Genomic DNA, 17,461 nt, shown 5'->3' with positions numbered 1-17,461 from the left:
GCTAAAGAAGAATCCTGCTGAGTTTTTCCCATGCCTGGAGAAAGCTCCCCAGTCAGGAATCTGAAAGCCCAGCAGCTTGGAACGGGGCTGCAGCCTGAACCAGAGACACAGGAGGAGTTGGCTACCCAACACCAGCCCCTAGTGCACCCAAAGTGGGGCCTTTACACACAGATTTGTCCCTGGGGGCCTGATCCAGCTCTGCTGAAGTGAGAGAGCCCTTGGCTTAGGCCCCACCATCGCGGGGACCAGACAGGAATCCATTCACAGTGTCTGTTGACAGTCAATTCACATTCTCACTGCACTAACGACTGGAAATGAAAGAACGAAAGTGCTTAGAGTGGTAGCAGCCAAGGTGCCAGGAGCGCTTCTGATGTGTTAAAGCAGCTGTTTGTGCAGTATTCTGTCAAATCTATAGCCCCATGTTACACAGCAGTATCATGGATACGACCACCAGCCCTGGGGATCAGAGTGCAAGGAGCACGGAGGGGCCTGGCCCACGCTTTGCTGGGGAAGCAGCTCAGGCAACCTTCCAAGGATCTTCCTCCTCCTCTCTGGCCACTTCGTTAGCTGGCTCTCTCTTTTCCCCCTCCTGGGATGCAGAAGTTACCCCACTCCTATGGATGGTATTAATTGCCTGGGGCAACAGGTTCTAGAGGAGGGAGCCTCCAGGGCTATGGTGTGTGCGGGAGGTAGACTCTTAGATCGTGTCATGGGGTGGGGTGTCTACAGTGATGCCCTGAGATTGTCCACTTGGCGACAGCACCAAAGTGATTTTACAGTGAGGGTTAGGCATGAAGGGGCAGGTCCCTGAGGCAGGGGCTGTGGAGGTGGATGCCCTGGTGATGAGATCCAGCTGCAGCCAGGGGCATGGAGGTCAGGGGGCTCAGGCTGGGGGGGGGCACATACCAGCGGGTGCTGGGGGAGGGAATGAGTGTTGGATTCAGCCCTGGAGCAGAAACAAGGAGGAGTCCAGTGGCACCTAAAAAACGAACAGATTTATTTGGGCATAAGCTTTTGCGGGTAAAAAACCCACTTCTTCAGATGCAAGATGCAAGGTGCATCTGAGGAAGTGGATTTTTTACCCAGGAAAGCTTATGCCCAAATAAATCTGTTCGTCTTTAAGGTGCCACCGGCCTCCTGCTTGGTTTTGTGGATACAGAGGAACGGGGCTCTGAAGCCTGGGGCAGCGCGTTTAGGTGCTGGAGAAGTTGATCCCCCAGAGTTGGCCTTTGGCTGAGAGGTGTGGGGCACAGTGCTCAGACCCCTGGCACCAGGGCAATAGCTTGGGCTGAGCCAGTGACTCCCTGGGCGTTCGGTGGAGCGGATTTCGGGGCGGACTCTGCGGGCCCTGGGTTTGGGCAGGCGTGGATCCCGCGGAGCTGGCCCGGGCTGCGGGAGTGGATTCCCGAGGGCTGGGCACCAAGTCCGCCCGCTCTGAGCGGCCCCGGACGGGCTGGGGAGGGTCCCCGCCAGGGGGTGGGTCCCGGGACCGGCCGAAGGGGGCTCCACCTCCCAGGGTTTAAAGCCCTGCGCTCGGCGGCCGCGGCGCTACGCGATGAGGCAGGGGAGCGCCAGCGGCCGGGCGTTGGGTTCCGCGGGCTGCGGGCGGCCGGGGGGGCCCGGACAGCGGCGCCGGTGAGCCGGGGACGCGGAGCAGGACGGGGCCGGCGCCGAGGTGAGCGGGCTGAGTTCTGCGAAGAAACTTTCCGCTGCGGGGGCCGAGAGCTGGGGCGCACGGGCTGGGGGGCTGCGAAGCCCCGGGAGCCCGCTGTCCTAGCCCCCTCCCGGCATTCAGCCTCGGCCGGAGACTCTCCGCCCCGGGCGCGCCGTTCCCCGCTCCCCCGGCTGCCCTGCTCCGGCGCCCTCCGGCGCGCTGCCCTTTCCCCGGCAGGGTCGGGCTCTGGGGTCCCGGGCTGCGCCCTGGCCCGGTGGGAGGGCGCTGGGTGTGTCGGGATCGCCTCCTTGCCCCTCTGCAGCCCGCCCCTGCCCCAGGCTGGTACAATGCGGCCCCCTGCATTTTTTAAGCATGTTGTGGAGGTTGGCACCGCTGTCCCCATGGCGTCGGGACTCTCGGGGTTTTGGTGCCAGGCTGAAATTCATAGGGTGGGGAAACCAGGCTGGGGCAGGGCATGGGACAGCGCTTCCTACATGTCCTTACCCGACACAGAGGGGCGAGGGTCTTTAAATGGGCCAGCGCCAAGCTAGCAGCTCTGGGTACCACCCTACACCCAGCCCCTTCACAGCAGGTGAGATCAGAGAGGGGAACATGTCCAGCCCCTCTTCCCTCTCCTAGGTGGATCAGCCCCCTTGGCCTTCAGCCTCTCCTTTATACCTTTGCTCTGGCCCAAACACAACCCTCCCCAGGCTGCTGGGACCTGTCCTGGGCTGGGTGAAAGGGCGCTGGATGGGGGCAGCAATCAGACCCCCCCACACACCCACTTTTGCCCTCCTTGCTCTGGAGCTGAAGCAGAGATGGGCTAACACCCAGGATCCACCGGGCTTTGAAGAGTCTTTGGCTCCAGACTTTTTTTTTCCAGTTTAAAAGTTGTTTGGCTGAGACACTGCAGGGCGGCTGGGGAGTGCATTAGGAGACCGGGATGATTTATGATTGTTTCTTCTGGGCCTGCCTCCAGCCGGGAGACAAATGAAGTGGAACTTAAAAAAATCCCCTCTGTAACTAAGGTGAAGTAATCGAACTGAGAGGGCAGCCGGGGTGGGGTGGATCCCGGAGAATCCCAGCCGGAGCAGGGCGAGGAAAAGCAGACAGGGGCCTCCAGCTCCCCAGCCCAGCACTTGCCTCCAGACTTCCTTCCACAAGCCAGTTGCTCGGCCTTTTCTGTTTTGCAGAAGATGACTCTGAACACGCAGCAAGGGGGCAAGGGCCCTGTGCGCAGACGGGCCAGCACCCCGGTCCCCCTCTCCCACCAGTCCCAGCCAGGGGTGCGTGGGCCGAGGCCTAACCCCATTGAGTCCCATCACCCTCCGCTTGGCTCCTCCTCCTCCTTCGAGCCTGGAGACAAAGCTCTAGCCGTGCCACACAGCAGCTGGTCATCGGACTCGGCCAACTCCGACAGCTCCTGGGAATCCTTGTATCGGGTGATGCTGCTGGGTGACCCTGGTGTGGGCAAGACCAGCTTGGTGAACCTCTTTGCTGGGATCCAAGAGCGGGACCTGCCGGAACAGCCGGGAGGTAGGGAGAGGTCCCTGCCCTGGGCTGTCAAACCAGCTGCTCTCGAGGGCCATGCGGTGTGCAGGTTGGGGAGTGGGCAGTGGGTCACAGCGTGAAGAAGCCCTGTGTAAACCCAGGCCAAGGGGCACAGTGGAGACGCTGCACTGACTGCTTGGGGGCAGGGCACAGCCCCTTCTTAGCGGTGAGGAGCGCACTGCCGAATGTGGGGACTTGCCTCCAGTGCCATTACCTATCTCTGTGGCTGGGCAGGGGGAAGTTAGCGGGGCACAGTGGTTCCCAAAAGCCAGCTGAGAGCCACTGGTGGCTCAGTTCTGATGTACCTACTGTAAGTATCGCTGGGCACCCCCTTGAAAACTGGGGCGGGGGCCTTAGCTGTGGATTTCAGTGGGTTTGAGATGGAAACATCGGAGGGACATTGTACTGACACGCATCAGGGTCAGCCACCTGGATACATTTAATGCCAGTTGTCCAGCTGCCTGCTGGAGCCTAGGTGCCTTTTAGCCTCCCCACAAGCCAAAAAATAACCTGGCAAGGGGGGTGGCTGAGTCCTGAACCTGGGAAGAGCCATGAGATACCCCAGCACCTTCCCCCTCCTTCCAATCACTAAAGCAGGAGAGTAGCCAGGCTTCTGCCAGGGCATCGCCCTGACCTCACCACTTTCCCACATCCTTCCATGGTGCTGGCTGGTTTGTAGCTTTAGTTCCTTGCTGAGAGGATCAGTTGCATTTTCCATGGCCTGCGTTGAACCCCACCACCTTGGGGTGCTGTCTCCTCCCAGCCTGGGCAGCCAGCAGACACTCCTGTGGAGCTCAGCAGCACTGGGCCTCGGCGGCAGGCATTGCTGGGCACACGGAGTCCGGCTGACCAGGATGCATCTGGCTTGTTTCAGAAGACACCTACGAACGCACCCTATCGGTGGATGGGGAGGAGATGACGCTGCTGGTGATGGACACCTGGGAAACAGAGAGGCAGGTAAGGGAGCATGCATGGGGCGTGTCAATCACAGGGGCTGGCCATGGGGGTCACCTTTTCAATGAAGTCGGTTCTATTGCCAGACTGGAGCTATTTATTATTGGGTCTGTTGCTGTTGTAAATACCACAATGAACTTGTATGAACATAAGAATGTCCCTACTGGATCAGACCAGAAGTCCATCTAGCCCAGTATCCTGTCTTCTGACAGCGGCCAATGCCAGGTGCCCCAGAGGGAATGAACAGAACAGGGAATCATAAAGTGATCCATCCCCTGTCGCTCACTCCCAGCTTCTGGCAAACCGAGGCTAGGGCACCATCCCTGTCCATCCTGGCTAATAGCCATTGATGGGCCTATCCTCCATGAATTTATCTAGTTCTTTTTTGTACCTTGTTATAGTCTTGGCCTTCACAACATCCTCTGGCAAGGAGTTCCACAGGTTGACTGTGCGCTTATGAAGAAATACTTCCTTTTATTTGTTTTAAACCTGCTGCCTATTAATTTCATTGGGTAGCCCCTAGTTCTTGTGTTATGAGAAGGAGTAAACAACACTTCCTTATTTACTGTCTCCACACCAGGCATGATTTTACAGACCTCAATCATATCTCCCCTTAGCCATCTCTTTTCCAAGCTGAAAAGTCCCAGTCTTATTCATCTCTCCTCATACAGAAGCTGTTCCGTACCCCTAATTTTTTGTTGCCTTTTTCTGAACCTTTTCCAATTCCAATATGTCTTTTTTGAGATGGGGTGACCGCATCTGCACGCAGTATTCAAGATGTGGGCGTACCATGGATTTATATAGAGGCAACATGATATTTTCTGTCCTATTATCTATGGCTGGCTGTGGTTTCCATGCCCACCTGCTCATGAGACAGAGCTGCAGGGACAGACCCTCCCGTTGGACCCTACATCTACCAGACCCCTCTTTAGCTTTCTAGGGAGCTGCTCTTGCCATTGTGAGACATCCCCAGCAGACTGAGATGGGAGGCTGCAGCTGGGTCAGGGTCAGCAGCTAGTAAGGGGATGAGGGTGACTTCCCCAGTGAACAGCTGACTGGCTCATCAGGTGTCCAAGGGAGGATCTTAACACCCCCGGGAGCTGGAGGGGATTCCCCCTCCCCCCAGCTGGGGGGTTAACTGCTGTGGGAGGAAGCAAGGGCTTGAGTTCACTTCTCTTTCCAAAATGTGGCAACTTTAAACTCTGTTGGAATGATTCCAGCCAGACACAACTCCCTGTCCCCCCAACTCCCCACAGAGTGTATGCTCCAAGCTAGGCACTTGGGGGCTGATTCTCCCACCTTCCCTCTGGCATAGCTGCTGATGCGCCTGCAAAGCGGGTGCAGGCTGCTGCCAGGTCAGAACGGCTGTGCTGGCGTAAGAGCGAACGCGAGGTGGGCCCGAGATGTCACCGGGGAAGGTGGAGAGAAGGAGGGAAACGTGCCAGATCCTTAGGGCTGGGTGTGCTGGGGGGTGCTGGTGGTGCCGGGGTTCGTTTGTCTCCTTGCCGTGCAAGAGCTGGGAAACGTGCAGGAGCCGACTGGGCGAACAACGGGTTAGGAAATGCAGCCTTTAAGGGGAATGCATTAGTAGGCAGTAGTCGTGGTGCCCGGTGGCATCTCTGCCCCTCCGCCCCTGCTTGTGGGTGACTGGAGACTGGCAGGAGCAAGATTCCCCTCTTCCAGCCCCACTCTGCTCTTTGCTTTCGATGAACAGCTGGGGGCGATGCTCGCCACCAACAGCAAGAGGGTCCTGAGCTTCACTGAAATGGCCTCTCCGCCTGCCGGTCTGGGACCCACCTGCACACTCCCCCCTCACGAGCTGCATCTTCAAGAAAATCCATGGGGGCCATCTGGCCCCCAGCATCTCATGCAGCCCCTGCTCCCTGTGGCCAAGGACGCCGATGGTATCTGGGAAGGGATGGACTCGCTGGGCTAGTGGCCACGCTCCCCACCTGACGTGGTACGAGCAGGGAACACCCTCTCCTCTTTTCCATTGTCCGCTCTGTCCAGAGCACTGGGCGCGGATACCCCTTAGCGTCCTGCCCTTAAAATCCTGGAGGGGGCCGAGAGGAACAGACGGGGCTCAGGGAATGGTTGCTAGGAGAAACACAGCACCTAACTTAGTGGGGACGAGAGCATTGGCATGGAGTGTGCATCAGTGGGACCCACTGAGCCCTGAATGAGCTGCAGGGAGTGGAGACTAAGGGAAAGGGGGAATGAGAGCCTGACCCAGACAAGGATGTGTGAGGTGGGGGAGGGGAAGGGGCAGGGATTCTGGTGAGACCCCCCACTAGCCTGGCCCAGTTGGGCCTACCTGCAGTGACTATGGCCAGGCTTTCCGTAGTGGGTCAGTGTTTTACTCGGGATACGATGAGAAATGCAGTTCTTTATCACTTTGGTTTTAGTGGACAAACAAAGAGTTAATTCCATGTTATTCCTGTGAACCCCGCTGTGCGCCTCTGGCCAGCTGCCTCCTGCAGTTCTAGGCCATGCGTTAGCTCTCTCCGCATCCAAGCTGTGCCAGGCCTGGGTGGTGGGTCATGCGGGGGTTGGGCCAGCCCTTTTTGCTTCTGGTTCACACGGGCTTGGCCTCCTGCTGAATGAAGCTTCCTAAACTCAAAGGCAAACTCTCCCCAAGGTGCTAAGTCTCGGGGTCCAAATCTTGCCAAAGCTTTCCAGGGCTCCCACCCAAGCCCTACATCTGCCTTGCTTTGGCTGGGGTCTCTTGTTTGCTCCACCCCGGGAGAACCTGAGAAGCGAACCTGAGAAGAGTTGCGCAGTTGGGAGGGGGTCCTCTCTCGGCAGGGGTCTGGCATGTGCAGCTTGTCCAGAAGCAATGGCATGACCACTCACTGGAAGAGCTTAGTGTCCTGTCAGAAACACCTGCGTCTTCTGCCCTGCCTCTAAAGCAGCAGATTGACTGTAAAGTGGCGTTACTGGTTCTCAGGGCCCTCAGCCTGTTGGTCTTGGTGACAATTGCTGACCAGTATCTCTTCAGGTTGAGGTTTGCTCCCTTGTGTGTGAAGCTGGCTTCTGTTCCCGGCACTAGAAATAGCAGGCTGGTTCGTCATAGAATTTAGGACCACAACTGCATGCAGAATGTGTGTGGATTAGCATGCCCAGTCTGTGCATCCAGCAATGGTCACTGTGCGTGCAAATTGGATGCGCCTTTTGCACAAGCAGTTGTGCGTCTAAACAGTCTGAAAATCTGGTCCTAAAGTTTTAAAGACTTTAATTTATTTCCACTCTCCCTGAATTGCATTTTTCTACCAAGTGCTCTTTCCCCTTGTGAGACGATACCGATTGTCAAGCTAATTTGTTTAGGGACATAGTGAACATCAACGCTGTGGCCGCCTAAGGCCTGGAACCCAATGCCCCTGAAATCCCCCCTCCCCCCACCTCGTCCTTCCCATTTAAAAAACCCGCATTAGAAGCTTGTGTTTTCTCCCAGGGGCCCTGGCCTAATGATAAGATTATCTAACTCTTAGGTGGCATTTTTCATCAGTAGATCTCAAACCACATCACAGTTGTTAATGTATTTATCCTCACAACCCCCCGGTGAGGTGCTCTTAACCCCAGTGGACAGATGGGATGCAGAGGTGGGAAGTGACTTGCGCATGGTCACACAGGAAGTCTGTGGCACAGCAAGGAATTGAAGCCAGGCCTAACCACTGGACCATCCTTCAGTTCCTTCCCTTCCAGGCCCCCATTCCCTTGTAAATGGGCTCCCCTGCTCTTGCTGGCTGTTTGCAATTGGAAAGGGGATCATATTTCAGCCTGAGGCCCAGACCCCTGAGCACTGTGGCCGGGGCTTGGGGTTGTCTGAATACCCTGCTGATAAATTATTGGCTGTGGGGTGGTTTACAAGGGTGTCTCTGGCTGGGTTTGTTCCCCAGAGGGTGCTGCAGCCAGTGGTTTTGTTGTGAACCCTTTAAAGGCCTCTTCCTTCCCCGGCGTGGGATGGCGGGTCTCTCTGGGCCCCAAGAGCCCTGTTGGTGTTTGCAGGCACTGGGCTGCCACAGATGCATGGCTGGGCAGCCTGCGCGTTAGGGAGCGGAGCCCTGGGGCTGTAATTTGCAGCTGACGCAGATTGAGGAGGAGACTGTGTCAAACACCCTCCCAAAGCCAGAATCTTTTAATCTGCGCGTTCTTGACTGAGCCACATGTCGTCTGAGCGGCCAGAGGCTGCGGGAGCCTGGGCTGCTGTCTGATGGGGACAGGCTGATGGCTCCTCCTGCACTGGGGCTGGGATGCTGAATGGCTTCCCCTTCCCCCTCCCTGCCCTGTCCACAGCCCGGAGATTTGCACCCGCTCTGGGGGCCCATTCCTTCCAAGGACTCAGACTAGTTCTGGCCGGCAGGGAGCAGCCTGGGGGCAGGCCTCATCCTTAGGTAAACCTTGAGCGCGCCACCTGTTCCCCACTGATTGATGGGGCTGTTCAGCTGAGCCGGTACCCTGCCTGCTGGTTTGTCTCCTCTCCCCCACTCTTGGCCCCAGCCCACGGACTAGTGGGTACGTCGGGCGGCTGGCTCAGCCCCACCCCTGCAGGGAGCTGCAAAGACTCGTACTGGTTTGTACGGTAGACAGCATTGCTGCTGAGAATAGGCCCTTATAGTGCAGACACTGGGGTGCCTTGTCTTGTACCCAACGACCCCGGTGGCTGGCATCCTTGGTAAACGTCAAGACCACCTGGAAGCTGGGGAGGATGCTTATTATACAAGTTCCCACCTCCTTTCCCATGAAGGGCAAGATGGAAATGCTTATTTGCACCCAGTGCTGCCAACAGTGGCAAGGATACAGAGGAGTGGGGCATTCCCAGTTCTTCCCCTGCCAAGTCACTAGCCCACTGACTCCATAGAGTCCCCGTCTTCAGATCTTTGCCAGGAGCCCCTAACCACTAGCTGGCCGTGGCTATTTGAAAGCCTGGGGGATGGATGGGGAAATGCCCTGGTGTGGGTCCAGTGCAGGCCAGGGGAGAGGGCAGAGCTCAGCGAAGCTAAGAAGCCATTGCAGAAAGCAGGGTCCCACCAGCGAGATTTGCCCAATTGCCGATGAGCAGAAAGTCCGGCGCGGGGAAGGCCAGAATCTTGTCGCTGGCTAATCTCTCGTTGGTCAGACGTCAGGTTGAGGCGGGAGGGACAGCTGGGGTCCAGCAGTGCTGGCTGGTACTAACTTACTCTCACCACCTGAATTAACGCTTGTAAAGGAATCCTAGGAGTTGGCACCAGCCTTGGTCTCCTCCTGAATGTCAGACACCTGCAGAAACGGGTAATGATCAAATCCCTGTAACTATCCCCCTGGGGCACATGGGGGGACATGTTTTTCTAGGGCCAGATCCTCAGCTCGTGTAAATCACCCCAGTGCCCCTGAGGTCCCAGGACGTCTGTCTATATGTGCCCAGATCAGTGAAGATGGGAAGGTTTTCACAGGCTGAGAAAACCCCTGAATGTCAGGGCAGGTTATAGATTTACAGCTCACTGGTCCTGAGCGGGAGGGGACTCAGTGGGGTAAGATGCAGTGGCCGCGAAGCAGGAGGCGTGCTGCCCAAGCACAGGTGTGGAGGGCTTACCAAGGCGAACGAGAGAATGAAGGGTGCCATGTCAGGCTTGTGGGAACGGCAGGAGAGCCTTGCTGGTCTCCCGTGCCAGGGGCGTGAGGGCGTGAATTAAAAACCAGCCCTGACGCCATCCTGCCAGAGGCAGATGCATGAGGCAACGGGCTGGCAGTTTGCTCCCAGCGGCCTGTGGACAGGTAGGTCTCTAGAGCCAAGGGCTGTGGTTTGTGGAAACCAAACCAAAATCTTCAAGAGCCCTGGGGGGAAGGGAATGGTCCCACAGGATCCAGCCAGGGCTGACACACAGGCCTGGAGAGACACAAGCAAGGAGTGTTGTCTTGGCCGTCCCAGTCGCGTCTGAACATGAGCGAAGCGATTCCAAGTCCAGTGAGGAAGGGAGCAACTGGTAAAACGGCCTGGAGAGGCAGAGTAAATGTCTGGCAGCAGCGCACTGTGGGCAAGGGAAGGTGGGGCCTCCGGCATTGTTCTGTGGGAGCAGGCCCCTAGGGCCTGATCAGACACGGGGCCAACCCGTGAGAGTCACTACGCCTGCGTAAGATGCTAGCAAAGGTGAGCGGCAGTGTTTCCCAGGCACCGGAGGAGACGCCTACCCACGGCGCCAGGCAGGGAAGCCTCGGTCTCAGGAGTTCGCGTAGAATCGCTCTCGGAGCCCCCGCCACGCCGGGTGTCTGGAAGAGCCCGTGGCTGGGAGGCCAGGTGCTCAGTTCCCAGGTTTCTTTTCAGTTTCAGTTCACCAGGAATGAACTGATCCTGGTCCTCCAATACCTGCCATGAATGCAGGAACCGGCATGCCAGGACCAACACCCAGCCCCCGTATTGCTGAGTGCAGGAAGGGCACAGGGAGCCGCGCTCGCAGGCCCCACGCCCTGGGCCAAGAGCTGAGTCGAAGCTTGTGGGACATACCACCCCTTCCGCCCCCTCGCAGGCCCCGCCAGCTTGGGCTCCGTCAGGCACGTGGGCTTGCCGCCCTCACAACCACCCCGGACTTACTGCCTCTGAATCTAGGGGGGTGTCCACGCTGCAGTCCGTAGAGCGAGAGCAGCTCGTGAATTAGCATCGTGAGTGCGGTTAAAAATAGCAGCCCAGGTGTAAATGCAGACTCGCGCTCCGAGAAGGGGAGGACCGGAAGGGACCTTGAGCGGCCATAGCTTGGCTCCCCGGTGTGCACGTACGGCCCACGCTGAAGCCTGTGCCACTGTGCCTACACGGCTCTTTTCAGCAATGCCGGCACAGGTCTGACCCCTCGGGCTGCGATCCCAGACATCGACCTGCAGGATCCCCAGCCCAGGGCCTGAAGAGCAGAGTTTAGTAAGGGAGGCCGCCAGCCAGGCGGAAGGTGCAAGTTAAAGTAGCCCAGTCCTCGACTTCACCTGACGCTCCTCCCAGCTCCTCCGCGCGTAGGTTACCCCAGCGCTGGGAAGCACGGGGGGGGCTGAGCATGGGGAGTGTGACTTAGCCTGCTGGCCGCAGCACTGCTGCGTCTGGCCCACCGTCGGAGAGCGTGTGGACAGTGGCTGTGTGCCTCAACACCTCAGTAACACCGTCTTTCCCTGTGCAGCCCCAGGATGAGGAGAACTGGTTCCACAATTACTGCCTGCAGGTGGGGAATGCCTATGTCATTGTCTACTCCATCACCGACAGGGTGAGTTTTGAGAGCGCCTCTGAGCTGAGAATCCAGCTGCGCCGGACCCGGCAAGCAGAGAACATCCCCATCATCCTGGTGGGGAACAAGACGGACCTGGTGCGGTGCCGGGAGGTCTCGGTGGAAGGTGAGTGAGCAGGGCCTATCGTCCCCACCCTGTGGGAGACAGTTCCCAGCCAGTTGTTCGGGGGCTGGGAACTGCAGGGGGGGGAGGCTTCTTGCCTGGCTTCTCCTGCTGCTGCTCCTCAGACCTAGCTGAGATGGCCAGCGAGAGATTGCTATGGTACCCACTCAGCTGCTGAGCGTCCATCCAGGAGTGCCACTCTCTGTCCATCTGTTTAGTCCTCCACCAGCCATCTGTCCAGCCATCAACCCGCCCGTCCTGCTTTCTTTTAGCAGGCCATCCTGTCACCTCCTTCTCTGCCCTCCCCTGTACTCTGCCATCAATCCAGCCTTTCCAAGGCATCTCTCCCTGCAGCCATTAGCTCCTGCCCTGAGCATCCGTCTCCCCTGGTGTGACCCACTCTTCGCCACTTCCCCTGTCCCATGCCCTGTGTGCGGAAAGTGCCGCCTGGCTCTGCCTGGAGAGCGCTCTTTGTCCTGGCGGCCGACTCAGGTGGGGCTGGAACCCATTCTCTTTCCAGAGGGCCGGGCCTGCGCCGTGGTCTTCGACTGCAAGTTCATCGAGACGTCTGCCACCCTCCAGCACAACGTGACGGAGCTCTTTGAGGGGGTGGTGCGCCAGATCCGCCTGCGCCGGGACAGCAAGGAGGCCAACGAGAGGCGCATGTCCATCTACAAGCGCAAGGAGAGCCTCACCAAGAAGGCCCGGCGCTTCCTGGACAGACTGGTCGCCAGGAACAACAAGAAGGTGGCTCTGAAAGTTCGCTCCAAGTCTTGCCATGACCTGTCTGTGCTCTGAGACCTGTCACAAAACAGGAAGTTTCCTTCTCATGCATAAAGGGATGTGGCCTCTTGTACCTCCCAAGAGGCTTTCTGCCATGTACATAGGGGTTTGTAAACTTTCTTCTCTGTTCGTGGCGTGTGGACAGGACCTTTCAGGGGAGAGACAAGACTCGTCTGGAGCAATAACCCAGGAGAGGGAACAGACTTCCTAACCAGAGCCTCAGAACCAAGGTGACACTAGCAACCAGAGAACACCCATGGGGAAGGACTCCTTGCATGGACTGAATGTCCTGCTCCCTGATAGTGCCTCCTGCCAGCCCTGCCACTTGCCTGGAGCCCTGCAAGAGGAGGTGGGCAGGGAGAAACTAGGGCAGGTCTCCAGGGTGCCAGCAGGCACCAGGAAATGGTCTAGTGTTTGCCCAGGAAGGGAGAGGGGAAGGAAGCTGCCCCAGAGGGAGGGATGGGGACTCAGGGAGAGAAGGTGGGGGGTTCCCGGGTGCCTAAGGGTAATGCAAGTCTGACTTTGCCAATGCCAGGGATGGGTTTGAGCAGGACACTTGGCTCATGCGGCAGGGGCAGAAAGGCCACCGGCTCTACAGGAGTCCACGAAGCCATCACCAAGGTTGGAAGCTGCCTCTGAAGGCTACTGGGAGCCAGGAGCATAGCTGGCCCGTGATACCATGCGGACAGGCACTCTAGAAATCCCTGAGACAGGAAGGCCCTGAACTGGGGTACAGTGGTATGTCGGGGTGGGGGCTGGCAGCATTTTGCTGCCACCTCTGGGCATATTAACATCAGCATGGGCAGGGGAGAAGAGGGCAATGGAGAAGCATCTTCCTTGGATAGGAGTGTGGGGAGGCCAGACCCTGCCTGTCTCCTGGCCTATGGGTGGGGACGGTGCAGGATAGAGTTCCTTAGTGCCGGACGGCAGGTTTGGTGGGGAACGGGCATGGCGGGCGGGGCTTTTGTACCACATCTCTCTCTTTTGTACAGTGTTTTTAAGATTGAGGTTTTTCTGTTGTCTCTGTATGACCGCAGTGACAACCCACCTAGACTTGCAGAATAAAACCCAATCTGGAAAGGCACCTGTCACCAGTGACTGCACTGCGCCTCTTGCCGCTTAACCCCCCCCCCCGCAAGGTGCTCCCCTCTTGGATTTCCCTGTGCCCCCCGGAGAGGCAGGGAGCTGGGCCCACTGCTCGTTTGTACCTGCTTCCAAATCAGAGATGGGCAAAGCCCAAACCAGAACCCCAAGTCTGAACCCTGGGGGAGCTGGGCTTCAGATCCAGACTCTGAAATGCACCTTTAATGGGGGCAAATGGGCTGGATCCATTTGGCTGCTGCGGGAACTTCCTGTGATTCCACAAGCACCTGGTATGTTTTGATTTTTCTGTAGATGCCCTGAATGGCAGCACAGAAGCACATGGGGTGGGGGCGCTGTTGTTCCCACTAGAGGGACTTGGTTCACACACAATGTTTCCAGGTGGCTAGGAAATCCCATGGAATATCCTTGAGGAATTTGGGCTGGATTCTCCAGTCTGCCAACTTCACTTTGTGCTAAAACTGGCTGGAAATTCCCCTGGGTGTAGGAGGAATCTGGGCAGTGCACAGCATAGCTACCCGCCTCCCAAGATCTGAATGGGGGGGGTGTTGAGGGCAGGAGCAGGTGTGTGGGAGCACAGCTCCCCCAAGTTACACAGCTGTCACCAGCAGCAGGAGTTGGAGCAGCAGGGAGCCAAGTATCTTCCGGCGCTGGAGCCAAGCGGTCAGGAATCAACAAGATGCAGTCAGCTCCCTGCAGCGGCCACTGAGCACAGAATGGCTGTAGTTGGAGGAGCGGGGTCTTTGTCGCCCATGCACAGATGGGGTGGTTTCATTTCTGTTAATCACCCTACCTGCTGATTGTGTGCCCCGCACCATGTGCACCCAGGGCTGTGCAAAGTGGGTGTGAGCTCAGTTGGTGCAGGGAGCCAGGCAGAGGCCAGTCCAGCCCTATATCCCTTACAACATGGTTTCCAGTGGAGAAGGGGTCAAACTTTGACATCGGAAGCCCAGTTTGATGTCCAGGGCAAAGGAGGTGGAGATGGAGTTTGTGATCAGTCTGCTACACAGAGAGGGTGAGCTGGGATGTTTGGATCCAGGCTCCAAGTGGACATGTGATCAGAAGCCAGGACTGAGTGGAGGCCAGCAGTGACTTGGGCCCTTCTCCTCTAAGCAGGATTCTGAAACAACCAACGAAGAGAGCAGCTCAGTGTCAGGATCTGTCCCAGTTTATGCTGAGCGCAGTGCATGCTGGGAGGGACCTGGGGAATTTGAGTGCTATGGCGATACCTCTGAACATCAGCAATGAAGCTTCAAGCTACGGAGGACCCAGGGGTGGAGCCACAACGGAGCCCACTCCCAGCTCTAGTTCCTAGAAGAGTTTGGAAAGAGAGAGGGAAAGACGCTTGGCCAGCAGGGTCTGGGGGAGGTCCCAGGTCTATGGGGCAGCATTAGAGACAGCAGGAACCTGAGTTGGGGGGGTCCCATGAGAAGAGGTGAGGTGCAGGGAGAGGGGGTAAGAACTGTGTATGGGAGGGGAAGGTGTCTGACTGTCAGGGGGTCCCGTGAGAAAAGGTGAGGTTCAGGGGGAGGGGGTAAGAATGGTGTATGGGGGGGGAAGGTGTCTGTCAGGGGGTCCCGTGAGAAGAGGTGAGCTGCAGGGGGAGGATGGTGTATGGGGGGGAAGGGTGTCTGACGGTCAGGGGGTCCCGTGAGGGGGGCTGATGGTGGGCTTGCTGCAGCTCATTGAAGTTTGCTAACTACACAGCATGGCGGGTGGCTGGGGCGTGCAGAAGAGTGACAACGGGAGGTTTCTGGGGTGCCCAGGCAAGGAGGTGAGTTGGGGAGGCTGGGACCCAGCACTGGGGCTGGGCTAATGGGGCTAGCCTGTGGGTGACAATCCCTCTGATCTTGTACAAACTCGCCTGACTCCACTTTGAAAGGTGAGCCCTGCCCAGAGAAGGGGGGGGGACCCTGCTGGGTCTGGAGCATTTGGCAAGGAGCCGAGCAGGGACCTGTGATCAGGGAGCAAGAGCGGCTTGTGCGGGCAAGTGACTCCCAGCGTGAGAAACCTAACGGGGGCTCCCTCCCCGGCTCCCCGGGGAGTGAAATTCCAAGCTGGCCACTGTCGCCGGCGGGCCAGGGTGCTCGGCCTTGCTGGGCCACAGACTGCCCTGCTCAGCTGCCCGGGGAAGAGGAGGGTTTGCTTGTGGCCTTCCCAGCCAGCGAAGGGAGGTGGTTAGCCGGTGAGTCCCAGGGCTGTTGACCTGCCTTGTCTGGCTCGCATGGCCCGGAGGGACCAGCCCAGAGAGGAGGCTTGTGCTCCAAGCCACTTCCATCCATGCCAGTCCCGGAGCGCGCCCAGCTGGGATGCTGCCAACACTGACCCTGTCCGTGCCCAGAGCTCCTCCCTGGCAGCCCTGCAAGGCAGCTAACTGGGGCCCTTTTCACAGAGAGGGAGAGGGAGGGGAAGGGATTTGCCCAAGTCTGTCCAGCACCTGAGGTCACTTGCCTGGGGCCCTTTGACCCTGTTGGGGCCTTGGCTGCCCCTCCGCTCAGGTGGGGACAGGGACTTCCTGTCTTGGGGGGTGACCTGCGTTAGCGATGCCGCTGACGTGGTCAATGTTTATGCTCCGGAGAACTCCCCCCGCCCCCAGACTGCTGGAAACCTGCAGCTCTTTCCTTCCCCCCTGGCTAGCTCTGTCTGTCACGCCGTGTGAGGCTCTGCATTTTGCCTCGCTGCCGTGGGCTGCATCATGCCACCAGCCTCCTGCTCACAGCGTGGCTTTGTCGAAGGCGCACGCCAGTCTAGGGCATGTTTCCCCTTCGCGGGGAGGGGAGGGGAGGGCCTTCCCGAGGCTCCTCCTTGGCACCAGGTGCCTGCTGCATCTCCCCTCCCAGGCCTGCAGCTGTTAGCCTGGCCCCGTCTCCACCAGACCAGGACGAAGGACTGGTCGCTTCTGACCTCGTATCCCCTGGGCAGGAGCCCAGTGAGGAGGAGACAGTTAAAGCCCAGGGCTGTCGCCTGGAGCTTCCCAGCCTGACTTGCTGCTGGTCCCCGGGAATCCATTAAGGGCCCCTCTCTGCTACATGTACAGCAATGTTAGGGGACCTGCTTTGGGCACTTGGAGCTGTAGCCCTCTAACTTGCCCACTTGCAGGGCTGCTGGGAGGTTTAATTCCCTGGTAGATGTACCAGGCAGCGAGAGCCTTGGGTGGGATGGCGCTGCAGGAGAATGGGGCTGGACTGCAGCAGCTAGGAGTGGTTTCATGGGCCCAGCTGGGTGCGAAAGGCTAGCACTGATGGGGTGGGGGTGAGGCCACAGAAATCCACTCTTCAAATGACCAGCGCTCCCTTTGTCCTCACTAGTCAGCTGCGAGCAGCACACCTCACCCAGCTAGACTGTCAGGATCCCTAGGCTGACGGGACTGGTATGCCAGGGACAACAGTGAGTGATTCTCCACCGGGAGCGCAGCCCCACACCTGTAGAGCCTGACCGGAGGATTCTATGACTCCGATAAGGAGCAAAATCCCCTCTCGGCTTGTCTTCTATTTAGCTGTGGCTGCTGGAAGAACCTTCAAGTGGTTCGTGGTGGTAGCTTGCTCAGAAGCCTTGGGCCCCAGGCCAGAGATGACTTGGCTAGCCGCCCCCACCCTAGGTCAGGTCAGGAGTTTCCACTTGCCTTGCATCTTTAGCATCAGGCGCGGGAAGAATTGTTTAAGGGGAGAGTGGGGGAGATGCAATGCTCTGGTGAATTGCAATCATTAATCTAGGCAGCTGAAAGGAGGTGGGGGAGGAATTGGGGGGGAGGTGTAAAAGCCTCTTTCCTGCTCCTGAGGAAACTAGAGACTGAATTCTGCTGCTCTTTTCACCAGGGCAAATCCAGAGTGATTCCACTTACTCCAGATTTACCCAGCTGTCAGTGAGCTCAGAATCTGCCCCTGGGCTGCTGCACTATTACATGGCATGCAGCCAACTGCCCCTTCGGCAAAATCCTTGTTCCTGCTTGGGATCCACTGGTTTCCTCAAGGCATCGCTACCAGGAAACTCACGCTGGAGGACTCTCACTGGCCACGGGCAGCGCACTGCTGGGAGGAAGCTCGCAGCACTGGAGTCTCACTGGCCACGGGCAAAACA

General features: G+C 58.2%; 1 protein-coding gene across 1 annotated transcript; it reads left to right on the top strand.

Annotated features, from left to right (window-relative positions):
• The first annotated feature begins 1,587 nt into the window (after window positions 1-1,587).
• Window positions 1,588-12,382, top strand: REM1 (RRAD and GEM like GTPase 1). The gene is made up of 5 exons (XM_073309118.1): window positions 1,588-1,675; window positions 2,848-3,190; window positions 4,080-4,162; window positions 11,293-11,503; window positions 12,021-12,382. Exons 2-5 carry the CDS (start codon window positions 2,851-2,853, stop codon window positions 12,296-12,298), a joined length of 912 nt encoding a protein of 303 aa, XP_073165219.1. The 5' UTR covers window positions 1,588-1,675; window positions 2,848-2,850; the 3' UTR covers window positions 12,299-12,382.
• Window positions 12,383-17,461: the final 5,079 nt, after the last annotated feature.

This window comes from Lepidochelys kempii, chromosome 13, assembly GCF_965140265.1.
Source record: "Lepidochelys kempii isolate rLepKem1 chromosome 13, rLepKem1.hap2, whole genome shotgun sequence".
In the NCBI taxonomy this organism is placed as follows: domain Eukaryota; kingdom Metazoa; phylum Chordata; order Testudines; family Cheloniidae; genus Lepidochelys; species Lepidochelys kempii.
This window is presented reverse-complemented; position numbering and strand designations above follow the sequence as displayed.

What these genes read in the sequence shown, in the direction of transcription:
- REM1 (XM_073309118.1), top strand. Translation starts at nt 2,851, where the DNA reads ATGACTCTGAACACGCAGCAAGGGGGCAAGGGCCCTGTGCGCAGACGG. An exon ending in CCTGGGAAACAGAGAGGCAG is followed by an intron (nt 4,163 to 11,292) that starts GTAAGGGAGCAT and finishes TTCCCTGTGCAG; the next exon opens with CCCCAGGATGAGGAGAACTG. An exon ending in CCGGGAGGTCTCGGTGGAAG is followed by an intron (nt 11,504 to 12,020) that starts GTGAGTGAGCAG and finishes TTCTCTTTCCAG; the next exon opens with AGGGCCGGGCCTGCGCCGTG.